General features: G+C 42.5%; 1 protein-coding gene across 2 annotated transcripts in view; it reads right to left on the reverse strand.

Moving 5' to 3' along the window:
• Positions 1-22357, reverse strand: part of ppp2r2bb (protein phosphatase 2, regulatory subunit B, beta b) — a 55454-nt gene that overhangs the window by 17397 nt on the left and 15700 nt on the right. Inside the window, exon 1 of one of the 2 annotated variants that reach the window (XM_027023451.2) lies at positions 15794-16429. The exons of the other annotated variant lie outside the window; for it this stretch is intronic. Within the exon in view, the coding sequence (XP_026879252.1) occupies positions 15794-15863 (70 nt within the window). The 5' untranslated portion in view covers positions 15864-16429. Of the gene's footprint in view, positions 1-15793; positions 16430-22357 lie in introns of those variants that run through there. 2 annotated transcript variants of the gene reach the window in all.

The following is a 22357-nucleotide window of genomic DNA, read 5'->3' on the forward strand; positions in this document are numbered from 1 at the left end:
TTCCGAATGAGTTCACAAAACATGCTGACCTAATTAGGCCTCGGGAGAATCCAATTTTCCGATTCCTTTTCCGGGTGTTTTTCATCGTTATCTTCAGAGGGGAGTGTGGAGGAGCGGAGGGGGCATAACTTTCTGGCGAGAATGAAAACGGAGCACAATTAAACGTTGAAAGAGATATGCAAACGCTTTGGGGGCAAGCGGGTAGCTACCTTGTTATCGTCTGAAACATACCGCCATTTTGGTTTTGTGATCTTTATGAAGTCATTTTACAAAGTGCATCTTGGCTTGTGTCATGGGCGCCACTTTGACACGACAGCAACCTCTTTGTGGGCTACTTAATGGAGGGAGGAACTGAGACTGCTGTCTGTGTCTGGTATGACAAGAAGGCTCACAGACTCGGCAGCCAGAGTGCTCTTAAAGAGTCGGCTTCCCCAGTCGTTATTAACACATTAAACACGGGTGGATCTGAAAGTGGAGAAGTAGCTCATTAATGGAGATGGCCTGATGAGTGAAGAGGCCATGGAGCTTTGTCCTGTGATCATGGCCAACCTGGCACAGACATCATCTCATGTGTACACACACACACACACACACACACACACACACACACACACACACACACACACACACACACACACACACACACACACAAGCACAGTCAAAACACGGGGGCTCGGCTCTTACTTACTTTCTTTGCTTTTGGTACCAAAACACTACACTGCCTTAAGCAATTGAAAGAATACCTTTAAAAGCCAAGCTTGTCAGAACCCAGAGGCAGGGGAAGAATGTAAGAATGTAACTACTGACATTTAATCTCACTTCTTGAAAGTCACCTTCAACCTTATTATAACCACAGACTGAACAGATTTCCAAGGAAGCGCTCATCTGTTTGAATCGCTGTACCCATTCAGTCATATGATAATCCCTTATCCATAGTCCACTACACGTATCCTAACCCTCGATGTTAGGAAGGTGATGTTCTTTTTCCATTCACTCCACCATGCACCATGGCATCACAGATCCTTCGTTTGGATCATTTGTTTTGGTTTGCATTCACTTCGCTGTGCATACAGAAGATCACTTTTCCTTCCCTCCTCTCCTTCGGTCACATGCAGCAATGTAAGATTTCAATTTGGCTCTCCAAGGGGAGCACACATCTGCCACGCCACAGCCAATCGTACCTCGCCTCGGACACTTGGACGGACAGGCCCTAGCGGAACCTGCCGTCACAGCCAGACAATAAATCATGAAGCTGGCGAAGCCTGTGAACACTGCCAGGTCAAGGGTCGCCGTGCTGCACGAAGGCACGTCCTGCGATAACAGAAATCCATCTCGAATAATAACGCGGGCTGGGGGGTAGTAGCGGTGGGTTTGGAGGGTATGGGTTCTCAGGGGGGCACAAATTTATCACAGAGCCCGAGCACTTCTCGCTCTGTTATTATTACATGTGCAGATCAGAGATTGCAGATTCAGCGTACCCTACCACGGCGGAGATTGGATCTCTCTGCGGTCTCTGCCGTGCATGGATTCAACGGGAGATGAAAAGCCTAAAATTAGAAAAAAAAAAACAATTCGGTTGCTGCTGAATCCCAGGCTGGCCGTAACTGAGGCACAGAGGGCAAGGGGGCGGGTGGGAGGGTGGATTATTAAAAACAAGGCGTTATACAGTTTCGCCTCTGCCTGCTTGAAAGGCAGCAGGAATGCACCAGGAAATGAATAAAACAAAAACAGAAGAAAAAAGATCTAGAGATATAAGCTCTTTTACAATACAGATCTTTTGTAAGCATAGAGACTTCTAACAAAAATGGAAAAGAAAAATCCATTTACAACAATTGGGTGACCATGAAAAGGTGGGGGAGTGGACTGAGCAGCAATTTGTGATTATATTGAAGGCGCAGATGTGCACGGAGGCTTAAAAGGGTTTTTTTATGAAAATATTAAAGAAATCTCCTATTTAAGGTCACAGGACCCTCCTCCACTAAGGATATTTCATTGCAACCAGATTCAGTATGGATGGCAGAGACAGTTAAGTAACAGTAACAGGAGAGATATCGCAAAAATGGTTATTCATTGAATTACTAGCGCTAAGCATCAAATTAAACAGCCAAATAGTAAAATTGCATGAGAACAAAAACAGCACAAACAAAACAGCACGAGCATGGAAACCCGTTGTAGTACAATGAGTGAATGAGAAACTGAGTAGTTTGTGTGGCGTCACGCATTGCTAAACACCTGCATGACTAACAGATTACGGTGCTATAAGGTTACTGAATTAACCTACATGCGTCAGGCCGATGGGCTCCAGGATAATCACGCAGGTTGCCCCGTCTGTGTTCAGCGGAGGCACAAATACAGACGGTCATCTGTTCACACCGAGCTATCTTTTCTGACTCAGTGGAAATCCCCTGTATCAAAAATGAAATCTCCAAAAGTTTGCAAAAAACTTTCGCAGCACCAGCACTGGGCACAAGAAACAGCCCGATATTATGACAACATGATTAATATGCCATAAGGGCTGGTGTAGTTCAAGTTCTCCCAACGCACCCCAATCACCCCAAATGCGGGTCTGCTTTTGAGCCAAACCTACTTGAGGGTAAGTGATGGGTTCCAGCTAATACCACACCAATACCACGAGCCCTCTTACGGCACTAGTTTCCCGCCATTCCTGCCATCTTATGCAGTTCAAGTGTGTGAGCGACAGCCACAGTGGCGTGTGTAATTCTCTCGCTGGGTTATGAACAGCAACTACCCCGTGTCACACAACTCCACAGGCACAATTTCAAATGAATTCATTTGTTTGGTTTGAAATGCCATTCGCTTGGCAACACCTGATGACACATCAGTGCAGAGCCCTTGATACATGTGCTAATTCCACAAAAGCCTTTGTTTTACTCAAGCACCGGCAGCTAGACAGAATAAAACTGGTCCTTTCTCAATGACATTAAGTCCATAATGAATAAGACCATCGGGGAAATGTCAGAAAGTGAAAGTAAAATTAGCATTTAGAGGCCCCTTTGTTTACTTTGGTGAAAGACCAACCATAGATTAAGTAGATGTCTCTGGTGAAACGTAGGATGGCAGGGTTATGGATAAGGATCTCATGGCTCCTCGAGCAATGCAAGGCAAGAGCTTACAATCTGATTTTCATCACCAGTGTAACTAAGCAACCGGACATTAAAACATAAGCGGGGTCTCTTTGCATGTCCCCAAGGACTGAGCATGGCTCGATCCTTAAAGCACAGCAGGCCAGAGCCGCAAACCTGACGTACGCTTTCTGAACTTGCACTAAAGCCATTAGACCTAAATTTTGCATAGCCAAACAGAATTGCACTGAGGAATGCAACACTCCATGAAGTGTGTCAACCAATCTAAGCTTCAGAATCGAGCACTTGGAACACTGTTTTGTTCAGGAAAGGCTGTGCCGAAAGCTAATGCGCACAACAAAATCTGTGAATACATAAACGAATGAGACAGTGTTTTTTGTGTTAAGCCCTACATCCCCCTTTACCCCTCGGCAAATAACCTGCCCCTCCTTCCGTCACTGAGCCGAACACATCAAGCAGGGGAGGATTTTCTTTTGGAATAATGAATGTGCCTCTCGGGGCCTTGGATGAAACATTTCTTTTCTTGGATAAACGTGGGGTAGCCGGGGGGCTGTTTGACTTGGCAGAGACACTCGCTGAGGCCCCCTCTATAACAATCTGTGCCCAACTTCCCATCCGACGGTCCGGTTGAGATCCGGATCTGCTCCAAGACAGCCAGATCGGCAGACTCTTTGCTTGGAGTTCGTTGCTCGTTCGCCATCTCCCTGTCAGGGAGGCCGCATGCCTGAAGCAAAGTCGGCCATCCGGTGAAGGCCGGAGGCAGATTGGTTTCCCTTCTGGGTCTTGATTCCTCTTGAGGTTTCTTTCTCTTGCTCTTGGGCAGGTTTTCCTTGCCACTGACACTCTGGCTTGCTTGTTAGGGGCCTGTACCCAAATTATCTGTATAGATGGTTTCTGTATAGCTGCTTTGTGACATGTATTGTAAAGAGTGTCAAACAAATAAAATTTCATTGAAACTGAAAGTTCTGAGCTGATGGAAACAGATTTATGTTGATCTGATACGCTGGTTCCTGGTGTGTTTGGTGCACAGAGCCAATATTAGAGAAAGGCTTGTAGGACTTTGTTAAACGATAGGATTTTGTGTTTTTGACTCTTAACATGTTTGCACATAGTTGTATAGGCTTATGATTTTATAACACAACTGACAAATAGAAGATCTTACAATTGCATCTAAATTATCATTCACTATCAATAAACTGGAATGGAATACTTCCATTTTACTCATTTTATTGTATAAAAAATGAGCTGACAAAGAAATATGGCAATGATTTGGCATGAAGGAGCACATTCCCAAGTAGATAAACCTATATTGATTTAAAATGAATTCAAATTCTGTTTTAAATGTTCTGTTCACACTGGGCCACCGGATGTCATCTCCAAAGTGGAGACTTCAAACTGGAAAGAAACTGGAATTTCCTTCAGTGCCACAAGCAGAAACATGAGACCCTTTCTGCTTCAGGATGTTTAAGGATGCACCCATTTTCCGAGCTTGCTTCCATATTGGAGAGCGGATCTGTCAGCTCCGCTGTAGCCACAAAGCCATCGCAGCTTTCCCGCCTCGGTAGGCAGCAGACCGCCAACAAGCCACACCTGCAATGGGCCCACGCAAAACGGCGAGTGAGAAACATGCTATCAGGGTAAATACATAAATCCTGAATATCGGTCCCTGGTGTCCAGTATTTCAGACACACACACCCCCCCTCCCCCCCAACCCTGCCTCACCCTTGAGGGCAGTGGATTCTCTGTGGCACTGGTCGTCCATTTTTCCCTGCTAGAGTCTCGTAGGTCCGGTGTGTGTGTGTGTGTGTGTGTGTGTGTGTGTGTGTGTGTGTGTGTGTATGCGTGGGCAGGTGTGCACGTATATTAGGGTGGGGGGTGCCTACATGACTGCGGGGATTGCAGTAAATAGAGGGGGCGTGGGGGGGTTGCTGAGCTCAGGAGCTCCAGCCGCACTCTCCGTTTCACTGCAGCCGTAAAGACAGGGCTCGGCACAGAGCCACTTGCTATGAATAACCCTCTGCATTGATGGGGAGAGGGGAGCCAGATCAATGCCAGCTCACCACAGTGGCGCACAACCCGCTGCACATATAGTTCTCCTACAGGCAGCCTACGCTAACCAGATGGTGAAGGAGGGAAAAGCTGAACTTAATTGTGCGCTGCAGTGATTCAGAATGGAATTAATCTATTGCCTGTTGTTAATAAACACTGGCAAATGCTTCTCTGTAACTCTTTACTAATAAAATATATGTGTACACACCCACACAAGTGTGTGTGTGTGTGTGTGTGTGTATGTGTGTGGTGTGTGTGTGTGTATATATATATATATATATATATATATATATATATATATATATATATATATATATATAAAACTGCAGTGTACTGTAGTAAGAGATGTAGAGATATTTTAAATAGTAGTGAAGCACACAAAGTTTCGAGAGAAACAGGACGTTTCGGATAGAGGACCTTCATCAGCTGTGCAAGCAAAGTGCTTCTGAATTTGTTGGGGTCCTCTTCCTGCAAATTCAGAAGCACTTTGCTTGCATAGCGGATGATGAAGGACCTCTGTCCGAAACATCCTGTTTCTCAAGAAACTTTGAATATCTCTCTCTCTCCACATATACAGATAGATAGCTGTAAAGGTAGGTAGAGAGCGAGAGAGAGAGGCTTAGGATGAGTTAGATGTATTACTTCATAGTTACATTCATATTCATGCATTATCTCTAGAGATTAATGTAGTTTCTACTAATGGTCACATATAGGGCAACTTTGGCATTCACTACAGCAAAGAACAATATACACTACACACTACAGCACACTACACACTGCAGCACACTAAACCCTACTGTACACTACACACTACAGCACCCTACACACTTCAGCACAATACACACTTCAGCACAATACACACTCTACAGCACCATACACACTACTGCACACTACACACTACAGCACTCTACAGCAGCCTACACACTACAGCACTCTACACGCTACAGCACAATACACACTGTACAGCACACTACAGCACCCTTCAACACCCTACACACTACAACACACTACACACTATAGCACACTACAGCACAATACACACTGTACAGCACTCTACATATTACAACACACTACACTCTCCAGCACACTACAACACCCGACACACTACAGCACCCTACACAGTTCAGTATAACACCCTACACACCACAGCAAACTACACACACTACAGCACCCTACACACTACAGTACACTACACACTTCAGTACACAACACGCTCTACACACTACAGCAATGTAAATATTACAGTACCCTCTAGAGTGCTGGCACTATTCATCTGCATCCTCAAATCGGCACCATGTGTACCGGCACTAGCTGCTTCCATTACACCAACATCTGTGGCTGCCCGTGTCTCTGATACGGCTGTATGCCGGAGGCGAAGTGAGGGGGCGCAGAGACAGAGCACGCCTGGCACTCGGCAGGGGCGCCCCAAACACGCCACACAACTCCTCCAATTTCCATGCCAAGGCCATGCTGGCCCATGCCAGCCGATGTCAGCCTGGCGCTGTCTGTGGCCGGGTCTGCGTCGCAAGACCTGCGGGTTTAAGTGTGCCAGTGGAGCGATTGTGCTAGGAGACTGGGTGATTGGGTTGGGCCTGCAGTGATCCCCACTGACATGTCTAGCTGTCAAACTCTTTATGAGCTTAAGTGCGTGTGGGTGTGAGTGTTTGTGTGTGTGTGTGTAAGTGAAAACAGGACCATGAGGGACCCATTTAGTCCAGCTTCCTCCGTACTTTAATTTTGCGGTCTCCAGCGTCAGGGGTTGGAGGTGCTGCATTAGCATCGGAAATTAAATAAGCTAACACAGAGTTGTGGGGGAGTGTTGCTACACTTAACTGTCGGTGCAAAACAGCTTCGTACATCATCAAGAAATTGGAAAAAAAAACAAAAAAACAACTAGTCAAGCATGTTACCACGTGTAATTATGTACTGAACTAGACTTTGCATGTGTTAACATTAAGGACGTAATAGATTGTGTCCATAATGCTAATTGCATCTGTGAAACTAATAAGAAACCACATGGTGTGTGATATTACCCTTTTCTTCATGTCATATGCAGCATTACTTTGGCATTTGTTCTTCTCTTTTTTTGGCATGTGACCTAACAAACACTGTCCTGCTTTGAGAGAGGCCTAGTCATTCTATTCCGAGCATATAAGCTAATAAATCAGATGATGTATCAGAGTGATGTGAGCAGTCGGCCGATTCATTTCAGGGGATGCATGCAGGATATTGAGAGCATACATAAGGCCTATCATTAAAACAGATCTCTTTTACATTAATGGTCCAGAACTTGCTCCTTCAGCATCCCCTCCCACTGAGTCATAAAAAGCCCTGGTATTAATGAGCTCGTAATAACAGCTTGGGCACATAATAGGCACAAAGTGCAAAGTCTCATTTGAAGACGCACTGCTTTCAGGGGTGGGATGCACCGAAAGGAAGGCAGATGCAACAACAGCTCGAGCACAATGCGCTTCAGCCACGCTGGCTTTACATCTCCACCCATGAGATTCCGAAGACGTGGCTGTCAGACTGTATACAGTTGAGCTTTGAAGTAAACAATTAAGCCCTGGTCTGTAGGAGCTTAGCACACAGATAGGGCAAGCACTAGCTCCGGGGGCGATCCCCATGGGTCTGTGTTAAGAGGTAGAGTGGATGTGCAATATACTAGCTAGATGTAGGGGGGGGGGGGTTGGGGATTAGGCAGCCTATATATATATACAGAGTAATATATAGCCCGTATATACAGACTTGAGGCTGCTCTTGCCAGGAAAAAAATCTCAGAGCTCAGATCTCAGCAGTCCATTGTGTTCACTGGAACTTCTAGAGGCAGTTCCTGAAAAAGACCAGGCCAGACGTTTATGGAGAAGACACAGGGGAAGGATAGCTGCATTAATCAGCAGCAAAGCTCAAGACTGTGCAATTGCAATAATGTGCTCACAGAAATGAAGAAACAGGGCTTGGTTTCAGCCTTTAAGGGTGTAGGAGGTATAAAAAAAATACTGCCTAGCTGTTTTGTGTAGTGCACTTACTGCAGTGGAGGGTGGGGGGTGGTATAGGGACATTCAAAATTGGTCTTACGGTGCCTCAGGGCAACGGAGAAGTGAAGTGGGAGCCAGAAAAACACTAGCAATCCAAATTTAATGAGCCTACACCAGAGGGCCACAATCTTGCAGGGGTGGAAGCTTGCCCTCTACTCCCAATGGTTCTCAGGATCCTTCCCTCTCTAGTATCTACCAGCAGAGTGGCGCTACTGTAACACTAACCTCAGCACCAAGTGTTCTGAAGGGGGTGTCTTTTCTGTGCACCAACGAGTAGTAAATTGGAGGTACGTCTCCCCAAGCATGGGAAATGAGTGATCACATCCCTCATCATGAGAGGGTGGCTGTGGTACGAGGACTCATTGAGTGAAGAGGGCTACAGCTAGTGGGTCACTGCATCACTATTGAAAGATCACCACTCACCAAGTCCCATTTCAGCGGATGACAGCAGAGTAAAGTAGGGTTTGCACACATTGTGCAGATATTTTGGTCTTTGATGCATTGTAATCTGGTAGACGGTATTAGCTATGGATCAATTTCCAATCATAAACAGCTTCCTTTTCATTTTTATTGTAACAAATGTTATCCAGTTCACCCTATTATGCATGCAGAAGGCATATAGGCATGGCTGGCTGCAAGGATCTGCTGGTCAGTTACTGGTGGTGAGCAGCCCGTTTAGTTTGCAAGAAAGCCCACACATGCATATCCACATATGCATGGTCATACAGGGCATTGGGAGATGTGGTATCTCCACATTTTAATTATCATCTGATAATTTAACCTTTATCTGAGATCTGTAAACATCACCAACATGTTTACAATGTTTGCTGCAGGCTGTAGATGTGTGAGATCAATAGCTCACTAGCTGAAGAACTTGGCCATCAACCACAGCCCAACTGATAACATCCAGAAAGGCAAGGCAAGGCAAGGCAAGTTTATTTGTAGGTACTATTCATACACAGTAGCAATTCAAAGTGCTTCACAAAGACATAAAAGAATAATATAGCTGATTACATCCTGAGATCTATTACCTTAGGAAGGTTTTTGCCCAAAAAAACCCCAGAAAATGTTACAAAAACTATTAAAATAAAAGTTAAATATGGTTGATTTAAGTAGAAAATTAACAAGTTGATTTAAAGAAATTAAATGAAAAATTAAATAAAGAGGTATAAATATATACATTTGTAAAATATAAATATGTAAATATTATAATAAATAATAAATATGATAAATAGAAGACATAAACTGCATAAAAATCAAACATGTGATAAAAATAAAGAAAAATGTAAAAAGTAAAGCAAAATAAATGAAGAATTAAAAGAAATAAAAGTGCACAGTAGTGCTTCACCATCAAGCATGTCATGTTCACATGTCATGTTCACACAATCACATTTATACTGACTGATTTACTTACTTTTCATGCAGTTGATCCTCCAATAGAATAATTCCAGTGTCTTTTCAGTGTTTTATTTGCCTGCTTTGGATGACAGTACTGACTAAATGCTTTAGTCCTAAATACCAATATGACATAATGATTTTGAAAGTGAAAAAATAAAAATACAGTAAAAAAAAAACATGAGAATAGTGACTCCACAGATTATAGAAAGGTACAGTCCCCATCATTAACAAATGCTGTATTGTGCAGAACTAGCTACCTCCAGTGACTCCAGTAACTAGGTCTGCACATTATATCATTTGTTAATTGTTATTCCAATTTGGGGCTTCTAATAGTATTGCCATGCCTGATGGCTTAAATACGTAAACCAGTCCAGTAAGAAATCCTCACATTTTATATAGCGTTGTGTGCATTGATCTAAGCTCAGACATTTCAAAGGACTGTGAATGCTTGGATGAGTCACTAAATTCACATGAGTTCACAAGCAAAGGTTGACTAGTGCTGACCATCACAAATTACAAATGTAATATGTATCAAAGATATTTGCGATACAGTATCACTCTAAAGAGTTAATGTAAGATCTTATCGCGTCCAAGCCATTATACGGTATCCAGCCTAGTGTGCAGGACTGATGACAGAAACACAAAAGTCATAGGCAACAGTATCTTAACCACCGCCAACCCATTGTGTTTGTGAGAACATAAACTCTAAAACGCTGATGGCTGAGCTCCTTGGCTCCCCTCTCCCACAGTACTGTTTTAAGCCTTAAAAACAGTGCTCTAACAGACCGCCCCTCTACACACTCTGAAACAATGGAGGCTTCTACCTCCCCAGTGTCCTTTCTCTGCCCTCCTAACTGTGCCCTGCACTTGTTATCAGACCACTTGGACATTCTTAGTTTCCTCCTCCATGTCTAGACAAAGAGAGGTGGAGGACGCACAAGCTGTTCTGGAACCTTCCGACGGGCCACACCTCCAGAGACCATCGGCGACTTTTCCGCTCTTTGCCAGTGACTCTCATCCTGCTTTCGGGGCTATTGTTCACATGAAAGGCCCACCGTTGCTTTTGCGCAAACAGTGAGCACTGCTGCTCAGGCAGCTATCAAAAAGCATGCGGCTAAAGGAGGAAAACACGTGCAGTTTCCATAAAGGGGACTACAGAAAAGCAGAAAAGTATGAGACTTGGCCAGAGGTCAAACTGAAGCGTGCAGCTGTTCCAAAACAATGAACGGGGTACAAAGTCCAGCTAGCTACCTTCAGATTGAAGCTGAAAGGAGCACATTTCACAACTCCTGTGTTCTTACAGGGGTAAACGGGTAAACGGGCTTTGTTACATTTCATGCACTTAATGCAATGGCAGGTCAGGCGTATTAATGAGCACTGCATTATAGCACCATATGTAGAATGTTAACTGAATTGTTGACTGATGCTTTAACACACAGAAACAGACTGATCTGTCTGAATGAAGTTTGATCACCTTGTGTTGCTATACTAATGGTTTCAAAGTCTGGTGGTCCTGTCACTGAGATAAAACGATTGCAATTAAGCAAGTCATGCTGTCTTCTCCAAAGAGTAATTATGCTACGAGGCCAGTGTGTCTTTCTTAAATGAACGACATGTCACTAATGCAATTTCTCGATGATAAATTTCCTGCCGGGATAAACCAATGACACTGACCGATCACCACAGCTCTACTTAAATTCTGCTTTGGCCCTCGTGTGCATGCCCTATTAAATCTTGACACCTTGTATTTACTGTATTATTGTATGATATTTTGCTATTTTAATATACAAAGCACATTCCTTAGAATTTCTTAGAGATCCCTTAAAAATGACAAAGACAAGGACCTGAAGCAGATGCCAGAATGGGCAACAGCTGGAGCCAATGAGATTACAGGTTGAGTCCAATTAGTGTTAAAGAAAAAATGCAGTCATGCCACTGGACAGGACAATAGAGCAATGGAACTTACAGGTAACAGATAATAATGGTACTCAGTAAAAATGGGTCCAAGTGCAAAGAACAGAATGAGAATCAGGCTTTATCAGCCAGGTATGTTCACACATACAAGGAACTGGTTTTAGGTTACTCAGTAGCTCGCAATACACAACAGAATTTGCTTGCCCCAGGCTCAGATATCCGCACACCTCGACATACACACAAGTTCTTATTAGCACACTAATTATGCAAAGCCCTGCTCACTCCGTCTTGTAAATGCAGGCCAACTCCACTGGGATTTACCCTGCAATGAATATCACACAGGGGCGTCCCCCAAAAGCCTGCTCTGTAGCTGCAAGTCACCATGTACAGTACAAACGTAGGGCAAAGACATAAATATTCACTCCCCACCTCCCAATTATGAAGAACTGGTGCCAATCAAAGTCCAACAATACAAACAAGAGCATATGCTAGCTTAATCCTGGGTGGTCTGACACGGTGTGTGCACCCACACACACACACACATTTTTATTTGAAGTAAGCCGTTTTTGCGCCTCTTAAAAATGTTCCCTCTCCACAATGAAGTAAAGAATTATTTGGAGCATTTCTCTGTAAGACATGTTCCTGCCCAAGTAGAAAAGGCCTGTGTTTTTAGGTCAGCCAGATCCCAGGTTAATGACGGATTTCAGTGAGCTTTATTTATCCTCTCCAGCAGCCCCCGTGTCTGTGCTGAACCATCTTTCTTGTCCCTTTGAACTTCTGCGCTGTCCCAGAAGACTCAGCCTTATTTTAGGCTCCCTCCGCTGAAGAGCTGGGGTGGGGTGGGAGGGGATCTCCCGAGATAGCCCCATCCAAACACTATACTTACTCAACCTCAGCCTTCGAAGCAGACATGCGGCTTTGTGCACTGCCTCAGCACAAAAAATATTTGGTAATTACAGAAAAAAAGCCTGTTTTTGAAACCTAATGCTTCTGAATGACGTGTCACATGCAGTCTCCCGTGAGCCAACATTTGAGATCACTTTCCACATTTGAGTGTTCCTGTGCGTCTGCTATACTTTTGAAATGTTCAGTGTAATATTACTCTTTTTGAGCATCTGTCAAGCACTTTTTCCTTTATAGAGTTTTTTAGTGGACCAAAAATAGGCTTTCTTTGTGCCTTCATATTATCTCTAAAATCAAATACTCTTTACAATCTGACAAAAAAAAATTTATACATTTCTTTAATGCGTTTTAATGTTAATTGGATTTCTTGCTGGTTTTTGGCACTCCTCCTCTGTTGTCTGCACAAATAGGACCTGCTCTGCTTGCCAGTGAATGCACAGAAATCATCTGGACGTGGGGGGAGCAGGCTAAGTCTCTCTGATGGGATTAGGAGGAGCGTTCAAGTGCGTGCCCCAATCGCTCACCACTAATCCATACCTAAAACTCTCATGTGGGTCTCATGTGGATCTTCACTCTTTTAAACATGAAATCACACTCTGTTTGCTGTTATATAGACAAGCCATAGCATGATGATACTATGTAATGGGGAATGAAAACAACAACAACAAAAAAGAAGAGTCTCCGGTTTCTCTTTGATGTCTTTGATGTCAACAGCAATACAGAAAAACAAAAAACACTCAGCCAAATACTTTTAAGGGGCAAGGTGTCGTTTAGTGTTCAGGCTGTGCTTTCCCTCAGCTCTACTGTCTGCAAAACTGCTGTTTAAATGCCATTACAGGTGGGATCTATGTCATCCTCGTAACAGTGACGTAACAACTGTGACATGGCTGAACAATGGCTTTAAATGCATGCGTTTCATCTGGGCCTTTGTGTCATGGTTTTCATTTTAAACTTCATGTTTGGATTGTAAAACATCAGAGCAATGGAACGGGGACACATTAAAGTTGTGTTAAAAATGTATGAGTCTATATTTATTCATTGGATTGTCAAAAACTCAGTGGCATCAGTGAGTTAATGGTTAACTATTCAAGTAACAACTTGGGACTGCAGTTATTCCCTATCTAAGAACAGTCATGATCAGTCACAATTTTATGAGTGATTTGCCCATTATAGAATGTTGCTCCAGGAAAAATGGAAAAAAAAAAAAAAAAACCACAAAAAGGAATGTGTCTTTCCACTTTCCAGTTTTTCCTGTGTACCGGGGGGGGGGGGGGGGGGGGTTTAAGGCCGGCGCCTATAAAAAGCTGAGATGGTTTTCTCATTGAGGAACTTCTGGCTACATTATGACAACCAGGCAGACAAACAACAAACAAATTCGCTAGCGCAGGCCCACCACCCCTCCCCCCAATTCCCCACTCCCTCCCCTCAACGCTTGCCTTTTCAATCTCAAAAATTCTAAGTGGACATCTGAAGGCTTGTGCTGTGGCGTCTAGTGATAGTACCATATTACAAATGGTGTCCTCATTTAACTTGTCATCTCTCTTTTATTGCCCGAGACTAAATTTGGCACTTCCTGCTTCGGTGGGAGGTGGTTTCAGCTGTGATAGATGAATGAGTATGGCACCTACATAATTCAGTGAGTGTGGTCTGCAGAGAGCATGGGCTGGGGTGGGGGGGGGGGGACTGAGGTTAGGCATGGGGCTTTCAATCGACAAGCACCAGTTTTAACTTTCTGCATGAAATGTGTGGCTAGGCACCATGTGATTCTGAGTAACCCTTCAAAATTGGGTCCCCAGGGAGCTGGGTATGTGAGTCATTTAGATGCGTGGTAATTTGGGGTGGGGAGTTTAGCCATGTTCTGCTGTAGGAACTACTCTTCAGCAGAAATTCTCAAGAGCCTAGTGCATTGGTATTCAAATCTGGACCTCAAATCCAAATCCGGTCCTGGATTTTGTGATCCCTTGTAGTTGATTTAAATGATTCATGTAGCTGTTTGGCCGTTTTGCCATCACACCTGACTCCTAGGTAGGGAGGAAAATCTGTAGGACCTGACCTGAACTTTGAGGACTGTTATTCGAACACCTCTAGTCTATCTTCATGCAGAAGAGAGCCATACACACAGCCTGACTGTGAAATGAGTGGGACTCATTTTCAAGTTGATACTATTGTTAAATGTTGATGTATTTAAATGCTTGGAGTTTTGTGTTAGTAAAATATCAGAACTTGTTTCTTTATTTATTTAGATTTTTGTTTTGTGTTTACCAAAGTGCAGCCTCCTTCCTAAAATCAAAATGCAAGTAATGATGTAGCCTAAGAGACCATTTAAAAATAAAAATAAAAATAATTTACAAATCTAATTTAAATATCAAATATCTTTCTAATAACCCAGCAATATTCTGAGGCAGACCATTACTACCATTACATAGCTTTATCACACAGGGCCCCAATCCTTAAGTACCCAGAGGACTCCTGCCAGAAATATAGTGAAACTAGCTAGGTCTGAACATGGCAAATGGAGCTTTGGAGAGGGCAGACATGAAACATTACGTATTGGAGTGCGATGGATTTAGCATCTGGAATCCCATCACATATGTCTGCCTGCCTCCCCCAGTGTTCATCCTTCATTTCTCTCTATCTCTCTCTCTCTCTCTCTCTCTCTCTCTCTCTTTCTCTTTCTCTATGTCTAGCTTGTTCACTTGCTCCAGTCACCTCATTTACCATTCCTGGAGGCCCTCGTTATAAGAGGCCAGGCAGCTTTGTGACATTCAGCAGCACTCAGAAACGTTAGATTGTCTGTACAGTCTGTACAATACTGTCTATATAAGGATTGACTTAAAATAGCCTGTCACAGGGGGAAAAAACTATTGAATATTGGTGCAATATTCTAAGGAAATCATAAACTTATATTTGTTCATTGTTGACTGACGAACCCAGGATGTATCCTTCAACGCAAGAATCAATATACAAATATTGCAACATGCAGCTTCTTGTCAGCAAAGTTGGAGTCATTGCTCATAGAGTAAAATACTTTACTTCCATCCATGACACCACTACCGTATTGCATTCATAACGCGCAAATCCAAATTTTCATTCTAACCTCTTGTTCGCCAGTGATAATTATGCGACTGAGGGGACGAACATGGACAAGTGAACCTAAATCTTCTTATGGTGTTAGTCAGGCTGGTTCTATTTTTGTCCAAATATTGCGATGGAACATTTTGGACATGATAAATGATCATGGGGATGTACATTAGAAAATTCCCGCTCATTGCAAAATCATTCCGAATCGTTATGCTTTCGTTAACGCATTTTTTTTACACTGCAGTAAATGGGCACGTGAGACGGCAGTAAGATGGCAAACTCGAAAAATAGATTCATTTTGAATACCTTCGGTTGCATAGTTGTGATCGCGAAGGAAGCTGTTGTTGACTTTGCGGCTGTCTAGTTCCTCATCCATTTAGAGCGCGTTTACGTTGGAAGCATAGAGTGGAGAAACCGATATCCATGATCCGCTGACATCCATTCAGACAAGGGTCCGCGCAAGCAGCGGGCGCATTGTCATGGCTCGGACGACTCCGCAGCAGAGAACTGATGATGATGATGATGATGACACGTAACAGAGTGGAGACAAGTAGTTGCCACCAATTTCACCACCCAGCCCTCGCCCAAATACACACGAGCGACTCTGTTAACGATAACCAGTAGTATGCGGAGGCCGGTACGCAGTGTCCAAAGTCTGGGTGTGTCACTAAAGCACTTGTCGAGACTGAAACGTGATTCAGTTTAATGGTCAACGGACGACGCAGGTACGCAGCAGCGAGACAGCCAAGGAGCCGCGTCAGTAAGTTCCATGGTTTTAACTGAGCTGTCAAGCAGTTAAATTAGAGCTTGGCGGCATCAAAATATGACTAACGTTTCCTCTTAATAAAATAAGGCTCGCGTTCTTATAGTCGTTGTATTACATATAACGCACACATCAACCGCCACGCCGAACCGGTTCTACTTGGAGACTAGCGCTGCAGCAGTCCGATTCGCGCAATGCGTTTTTAGCTCCTCCCCGACATCTTGCCTCTGTCCACCTGCGTCAGCATCACTTTTGCTTGTGCGGGGGCTCAAGACTGCGCTGTGCCGTGCAACTTATTTTATTTTATTTTTATTTTTATTTTTTGATACAACTGTAATTGTAAGCAGCAACAGAACTGTCCTTAATGCTGTGGGTCTGTGTGTCAGTCTCTCACTCACATACACACACAGACTGGACAAAAGAACGACTCATTCAGTACTCCTTGTTTGATGATGTTCATCTGTTCACTCTATCCTGAATGGAGCTATGTGTTTATATTTCTGGGCAGGCCAATACTTCGTCTCAGAGTATAACCAAATGCAAGACTGGGGATACACTGATAAAGACACTGTTAAAAAACTCCCTAAATTCACCTCCTGTCTGTAACACTTGCTCTGTAGGCAGAGCCATTACTGACCTCTCATCTCCACATGTTGAACCATTCTCACAGCATACAGGTTATTTAACACAACACTATCCAGGAACCGCATACGGAATAAATTAAAGACATTATCTCACCATAACTCAAACCGCTGGAGATCCTGCCCCAACACCAAACATCGTTCCATGGAGAATGAAATCCTCTCCACCTCAGATGCCTTTAATTAGGATACGAGCTATTCTGCCAAAGCCCTGGGATGATCTTCATACCAATTCCCACATAATTACAAAATATTCAGTGAAGGTCTTAACTCCTTATTATGTGATTGGACAAAATGGACTGAGAAAAAAGCCCTGTTTTTTTCCACTAGATTTTCCACATTTACTGCATGATCACTTCAGGGAGGAAGAGATTGGCATGCTTAACTGGGGAGTCAGTGTGCTAGACCTTGGTGTTAAGCAGCAGCTGTGTCTCTCAGGTGCTGTGTAATGTGCAGACAACAGCTAAAAGCGTTAAGCATAATGTTGCATTTCACAGAAAGGACACTGATCTTTGAGGAGTCAAGAGTAAATAACAATAAAAGTAATAATAATAAGGATTTTATATAGAACATTTTTTGAAACTAGAATTACAAAGTGCTTTACAGAATAGAAAGCACTGCAGGGTTTTAACCAGTCAACAAACTAACACCCTGCCCCCCTTTTTGTGCACACACACACACACACACACACACACACACACACCCTGCACACACACTTACAAGTGCCTTTCACTCTCATACCTCTCACAGGCACTGGCGTGCACACACACAGACACAGAGAGAGAGAGAGAGAGAGAGAGAGAGAGATCTGTGGGACAGTGCCCCAGAGAGCAAGCATTTTTCAGGGTAATGGGAGCAAGCAGTGAGAGCAGCAAGGGAGCCTGGGCGAAGATCAATAGCGTGCCTGCTTTAATTAACACCCCTCCATACCGGACACACATCCAGGCCAGCAGCAGTCCTGCCAGCTTTGGAGTGCATCGGGGGTAGGGGTGCATCTGCGCCTGTGTGTGTGTGTGTGTGTGTGTGTGTGTGTGTGTGTGTGTGTGTGTGTGTGTGAGAGAGAGAGAAAAAGAGCGAGAGAGAGGGGCAGACAGAGAGCCAAAGAGAAATGCCTCTCTATTCACTGCCTTGTATGTATAGTCCAGAGACAATAGCCTACGTGTCACTCCCTTTCTTTGTTTATCCCATTCAAAATGCAGCTCTGGCTGGAAAAAAAAACCCAAAAAACATTAAAATCTGTGATTCTTCACGCATGAGCTGCTGTCACGAAGTGGCTTTACAATGTTCCAAACCCAGGTCACATCGATCCAAGCCAAATAGAGTAAATGGTGAGAATAAACTGCTTGAGCTACAACATAGAATAAACCTTGAGAAGGTCCAAAACTCTACAGAAGAACCTACCCTCATCTGATTGCCCCCATGTAATTACTGAATAAGGTTTTTTTAGAAAGGCACCAGTAAACCTTAGACAGGGACTGACTGTAGGTTTAAGCTATAAGGACTGATTGCAATACTGATTAAACAGAGATGGATTCAGGAATATTTGTAACAGATACAACATCCAGCTGTAATGCTTTAATGAGGCTGTATTATAGTGATGTATGCATTTTGTTCATGCATGGAAGATGAACATAAGAGCCATAACAACCATTTCAAACATGGATACTCCAGGACAGAGAAGGTAGATGATACACGGTCTCGTGAGGTAGGCATAGAAAAGCCCAGAGCAGCTTTGATGTTCTGGTGTCACTGGGTCATAGGGTGTTGGCACTCGGCAGGACATGCTGAGAGGCAGCTGAGAGGTGGGCGTCAGGTGGCCCAAGGAGGGTGATACAGCGGGCACTCAGACAGGGTCATGCCCTGGCACAGGAGAAGCATGAACCCTGACCAGTGGGAGGGCAACCACCCCCACCCCACCCCGCCCCCCGGACGTGACAACGACCATGTCATGCATCTATTATACATCACACATGTATCATTTGTTTTAGAGCAAATATACTCATATGAAGTATAGTCATATAATACTCTCATTTGGTTATTATTTTACAGCACAGTGACATCAGAGGAGGGCTGTTACTGATACTATAGTGATTTCCACACTGCAAATTAGATTCACAGGGAAAATGCATGGTTCTGTTCAGGCTTTTTTGGACTAAATAAATGCAGGGATATGTGGAGAGCTTGCTAGCTCACTTAGACCTGCAAAGAATCGGATCATCCTCTGTTAGGTAAACCGGCAAATCAGAATCAGGATGAAAATTCAGTATCGCCAATCAAATCTTGTAAAAAAGCTGTTAAACAGTTCAAATGGAGGCATAGAATTTGGAAATAGAATTTTGCCTCCTTCTGTGTTGATAAGCATCTATACTCATCTACAGTAACCTTAACTACGGAGGGCCATCTTGTGAACCAGTTAGCATTGAGAATCACTTAGCATGCACTGGTGTCATCTTTTATGTTAATGTTAATGAGGACTAACACGGTAACATGGCTGTGAACTCCAGCATTTTCTGTCATTTGGCAAATACAGCATCACTGTCGGGTCACCCCCTGCCATCTCTTTATTATTCAATCATACCTTAGCCTCCCCAGACATTTTTCTCATTTTTCTCACATTTTCGCCACTGTACATGCACCAGTTTCTTGGCAACCACCAATGTACCTAACATTGTGTTAACTTATCAACCTAGGTAACATTAACTTGTTATATAGTTAACATGTTATATAGTTAACAAGGTATAGCCCTGCATATTCATTGAGAATTTATTTCTATTGATTCTGTTGTTTCATTATCTGGAGGCATTTTAGCCAGACATTTTCTCCTGTTATAAGGGTTGATTCCTGCCTGTATTCAGACTCTCTTTCAACATGAAGATGTACTTGGTGAACCTGCGCTTGAGGAATGAAGGCGTGGTCTTGCGAACTGAAGATATGTCTGCGGAATACGTATATGCAGTATGAAGACATGGTCACGGAATATTCTGATCTTCTGATATTCCCATTGGGCATTAAGACGTGCTTGTATGTCTTCAAGTGTACGCACAAACATGTCTTCATACTCAAAAGAGGATCTGATATAGGCAAGAATTACCCCCTTATACTAAGCTTGGTACACTGCACCAGTTACCCTCATTTTGACCCTCTCCATTCCCAGAGTGGCGCTACAATAAGTAGACCATTCTACATATAAGCATTCAAAAATAGGAAAAAAGTATATTATTTTCAGTGATAATTTAGATTAACAGCCTCTATTTTTTCAGTTTGCTCTGACAAGCTTTTAGTGTCCTCTCTGAATTCATCAATAATGTTTTTCTTATTAATCCTTGCAAACCATCAATCATATTAGATATACTTTAGATAAACAATATTAGATATACTCCACGCTCTAGAGTTGGTGGTTGAAAGTGACATTTTTAATTTCAAGGTTTCCTTTTTGCCAAGATCATTTAAGTAATTAAATGAATATATTCATATATACATACATGAATATTTACATTAATTGATAAATTGATGCATTTTATAATTTGTACTCACTTTTCATTTTATTAATATTTATTTCTTGCCACATTATGTTTATTTTATTTACCAATGGAGTGAAAGGGGCCCCTAACTGATAAAAGGCATTATGGTTCCAAGGAGAGTCTAGACTAGAAGACTTCCATCAACATATTTGAAAGGTCAAGCTACTCAAGCCATTAAAACTGATTTATTTAAGGTGACCAGATGGACAATAATAAATTAATAAAAGAAATAAAAATAACTAAAGAAATTCAATCTTGAAATAAAGTCTCGAGGAAATCAGGAATGATGAAATAAATATGAATTGTCAGTAAGTATAAAAGTAAACTGGGTAAAGAGCCATTTATAAATGTCCCATTTATAAAATGTAAATAAAGAAACAAAAACTGTAATTAATTTCATTGAATTAAATCAAATTATATAGTTGTATATAAGAATAATTAGATGACTTTCATTTAAATATACTTTTCCTCCATTAGTTTACTCATTTAGATATGTCCTACTTATTTGTATGGTAAATTATTTCATAATTCCCTTTCTATTTATTTAACAAATGGCTTTCCATAAACAAGAAACGGTTTTGTAGCTAAGACTAATCTTAGCAGAGTCGGCAATCACAGGATGCTGTATCAGCTCTAGGGCACAAACATGAAAGTGTGAGTATACTAATTTTAAAAAAGTTAAACAAGAAATTATGCTATTTCTTTAAAGGAAAATTTAATATTTGAATATTTTTTTAATAATTGGTGGTGAGGTATTCTAGGATTACCTTAAAAAATAACCATTCTGAATGGTAAATGATATTAAATGTACAGTATGTGGATTATAAGAGTTATTTTAATAGTCCCCTGTACTGCCATTACTTGTATTTGGTTATAGCCCAACATGATTACAGTTAGCACTGAAGTTTATTCTCATTAATCACAGCAAACCTGGTGACCAAATGTGTATGGTCTGTATGTCTCTTCCAAGGCTACTACCAAGCCTTACTCATCTATCCTCAAGAAGACATACATGTATACAGAAGTGAATTCATTCTCTCTATATACTGTATAGATATTGTTCTTGCCTTAAAACATTGCTCTGATTTTAAATGCCAGAATCAAATTGTTAAATGCTGATATATTATCCGAGACATATCAGTTTCAACAGATTGTCAAATTTGACCCAAATGTGACATTTGCCACATTGACAAATAAGTCATTTGAAACATTAACTGTAAATTTCCGTCTGGGGTTTAAAAGGTTTAGATTTGGACAGGTCAGGTGGCCAACATTACAGGAGCTTGTGTACACACAATGACTCATCAGTGTCCTTGGAAGGAGGGAAGATCACACTCTCATGACCTCATCACAGAGAGCTGCGATGATAAACACCCCCGTTCCCGCAGATCAATGGGCCCAACCCAAGCACTCTGAGCATCAAGTCTCGGGCAAACCGTGCAACTCGGAAAAATACTAGACAACGTGCGAGGTGCAATGGCACATCAGATGGCTTACTTTTATAATTAGAGCAAATGGGATTATGTGACAGTAACACTAGGCAGCCGCCACCACGCACTGTGTGCACCTGTAAGTCTGCGGAGGCTGAGAGCATGCGCGTTGTGTGGGCATGTGGGTCTGTGGAGGCTGAGAACATGCGTGATCCTGAGCATAAAGCAAGATCATTGGTGTCTTAGGACAAAAAAATGCTGCCAAAACACTGAATATTTACTCATCAAACACAGGGTATAATATTGGATTATGTTAATTAGTACACAATAGGATGAAAGACAGTAGTAGCATGAAAGGAATAGTGGCATGAAACATGACACAAAATATATATCTCTGTAGCTTGCAATAATACCAAAAATACAACCCCTGCTATAATTTTAGCAAAGCCACCCCCCCCCCACACACACACACACACACACACACACAAACATACACACACACACGAACACTTCTC

This window comes from Electrophorus electricus, chromosome 6 (assembly GCF_013358815.1).
Source record: "Electrophorus electricus isolate fEleEle1 chromosome 6, fEleEle1.pri, whole genome shotgun sequence".
Taxonomy (NCBI): Eukaryota; Metazoa; Chordata; class Actinopteri; order Gymnotiformes; family Gymnotidae; genus Electrophorus; species Electrophorus electricus.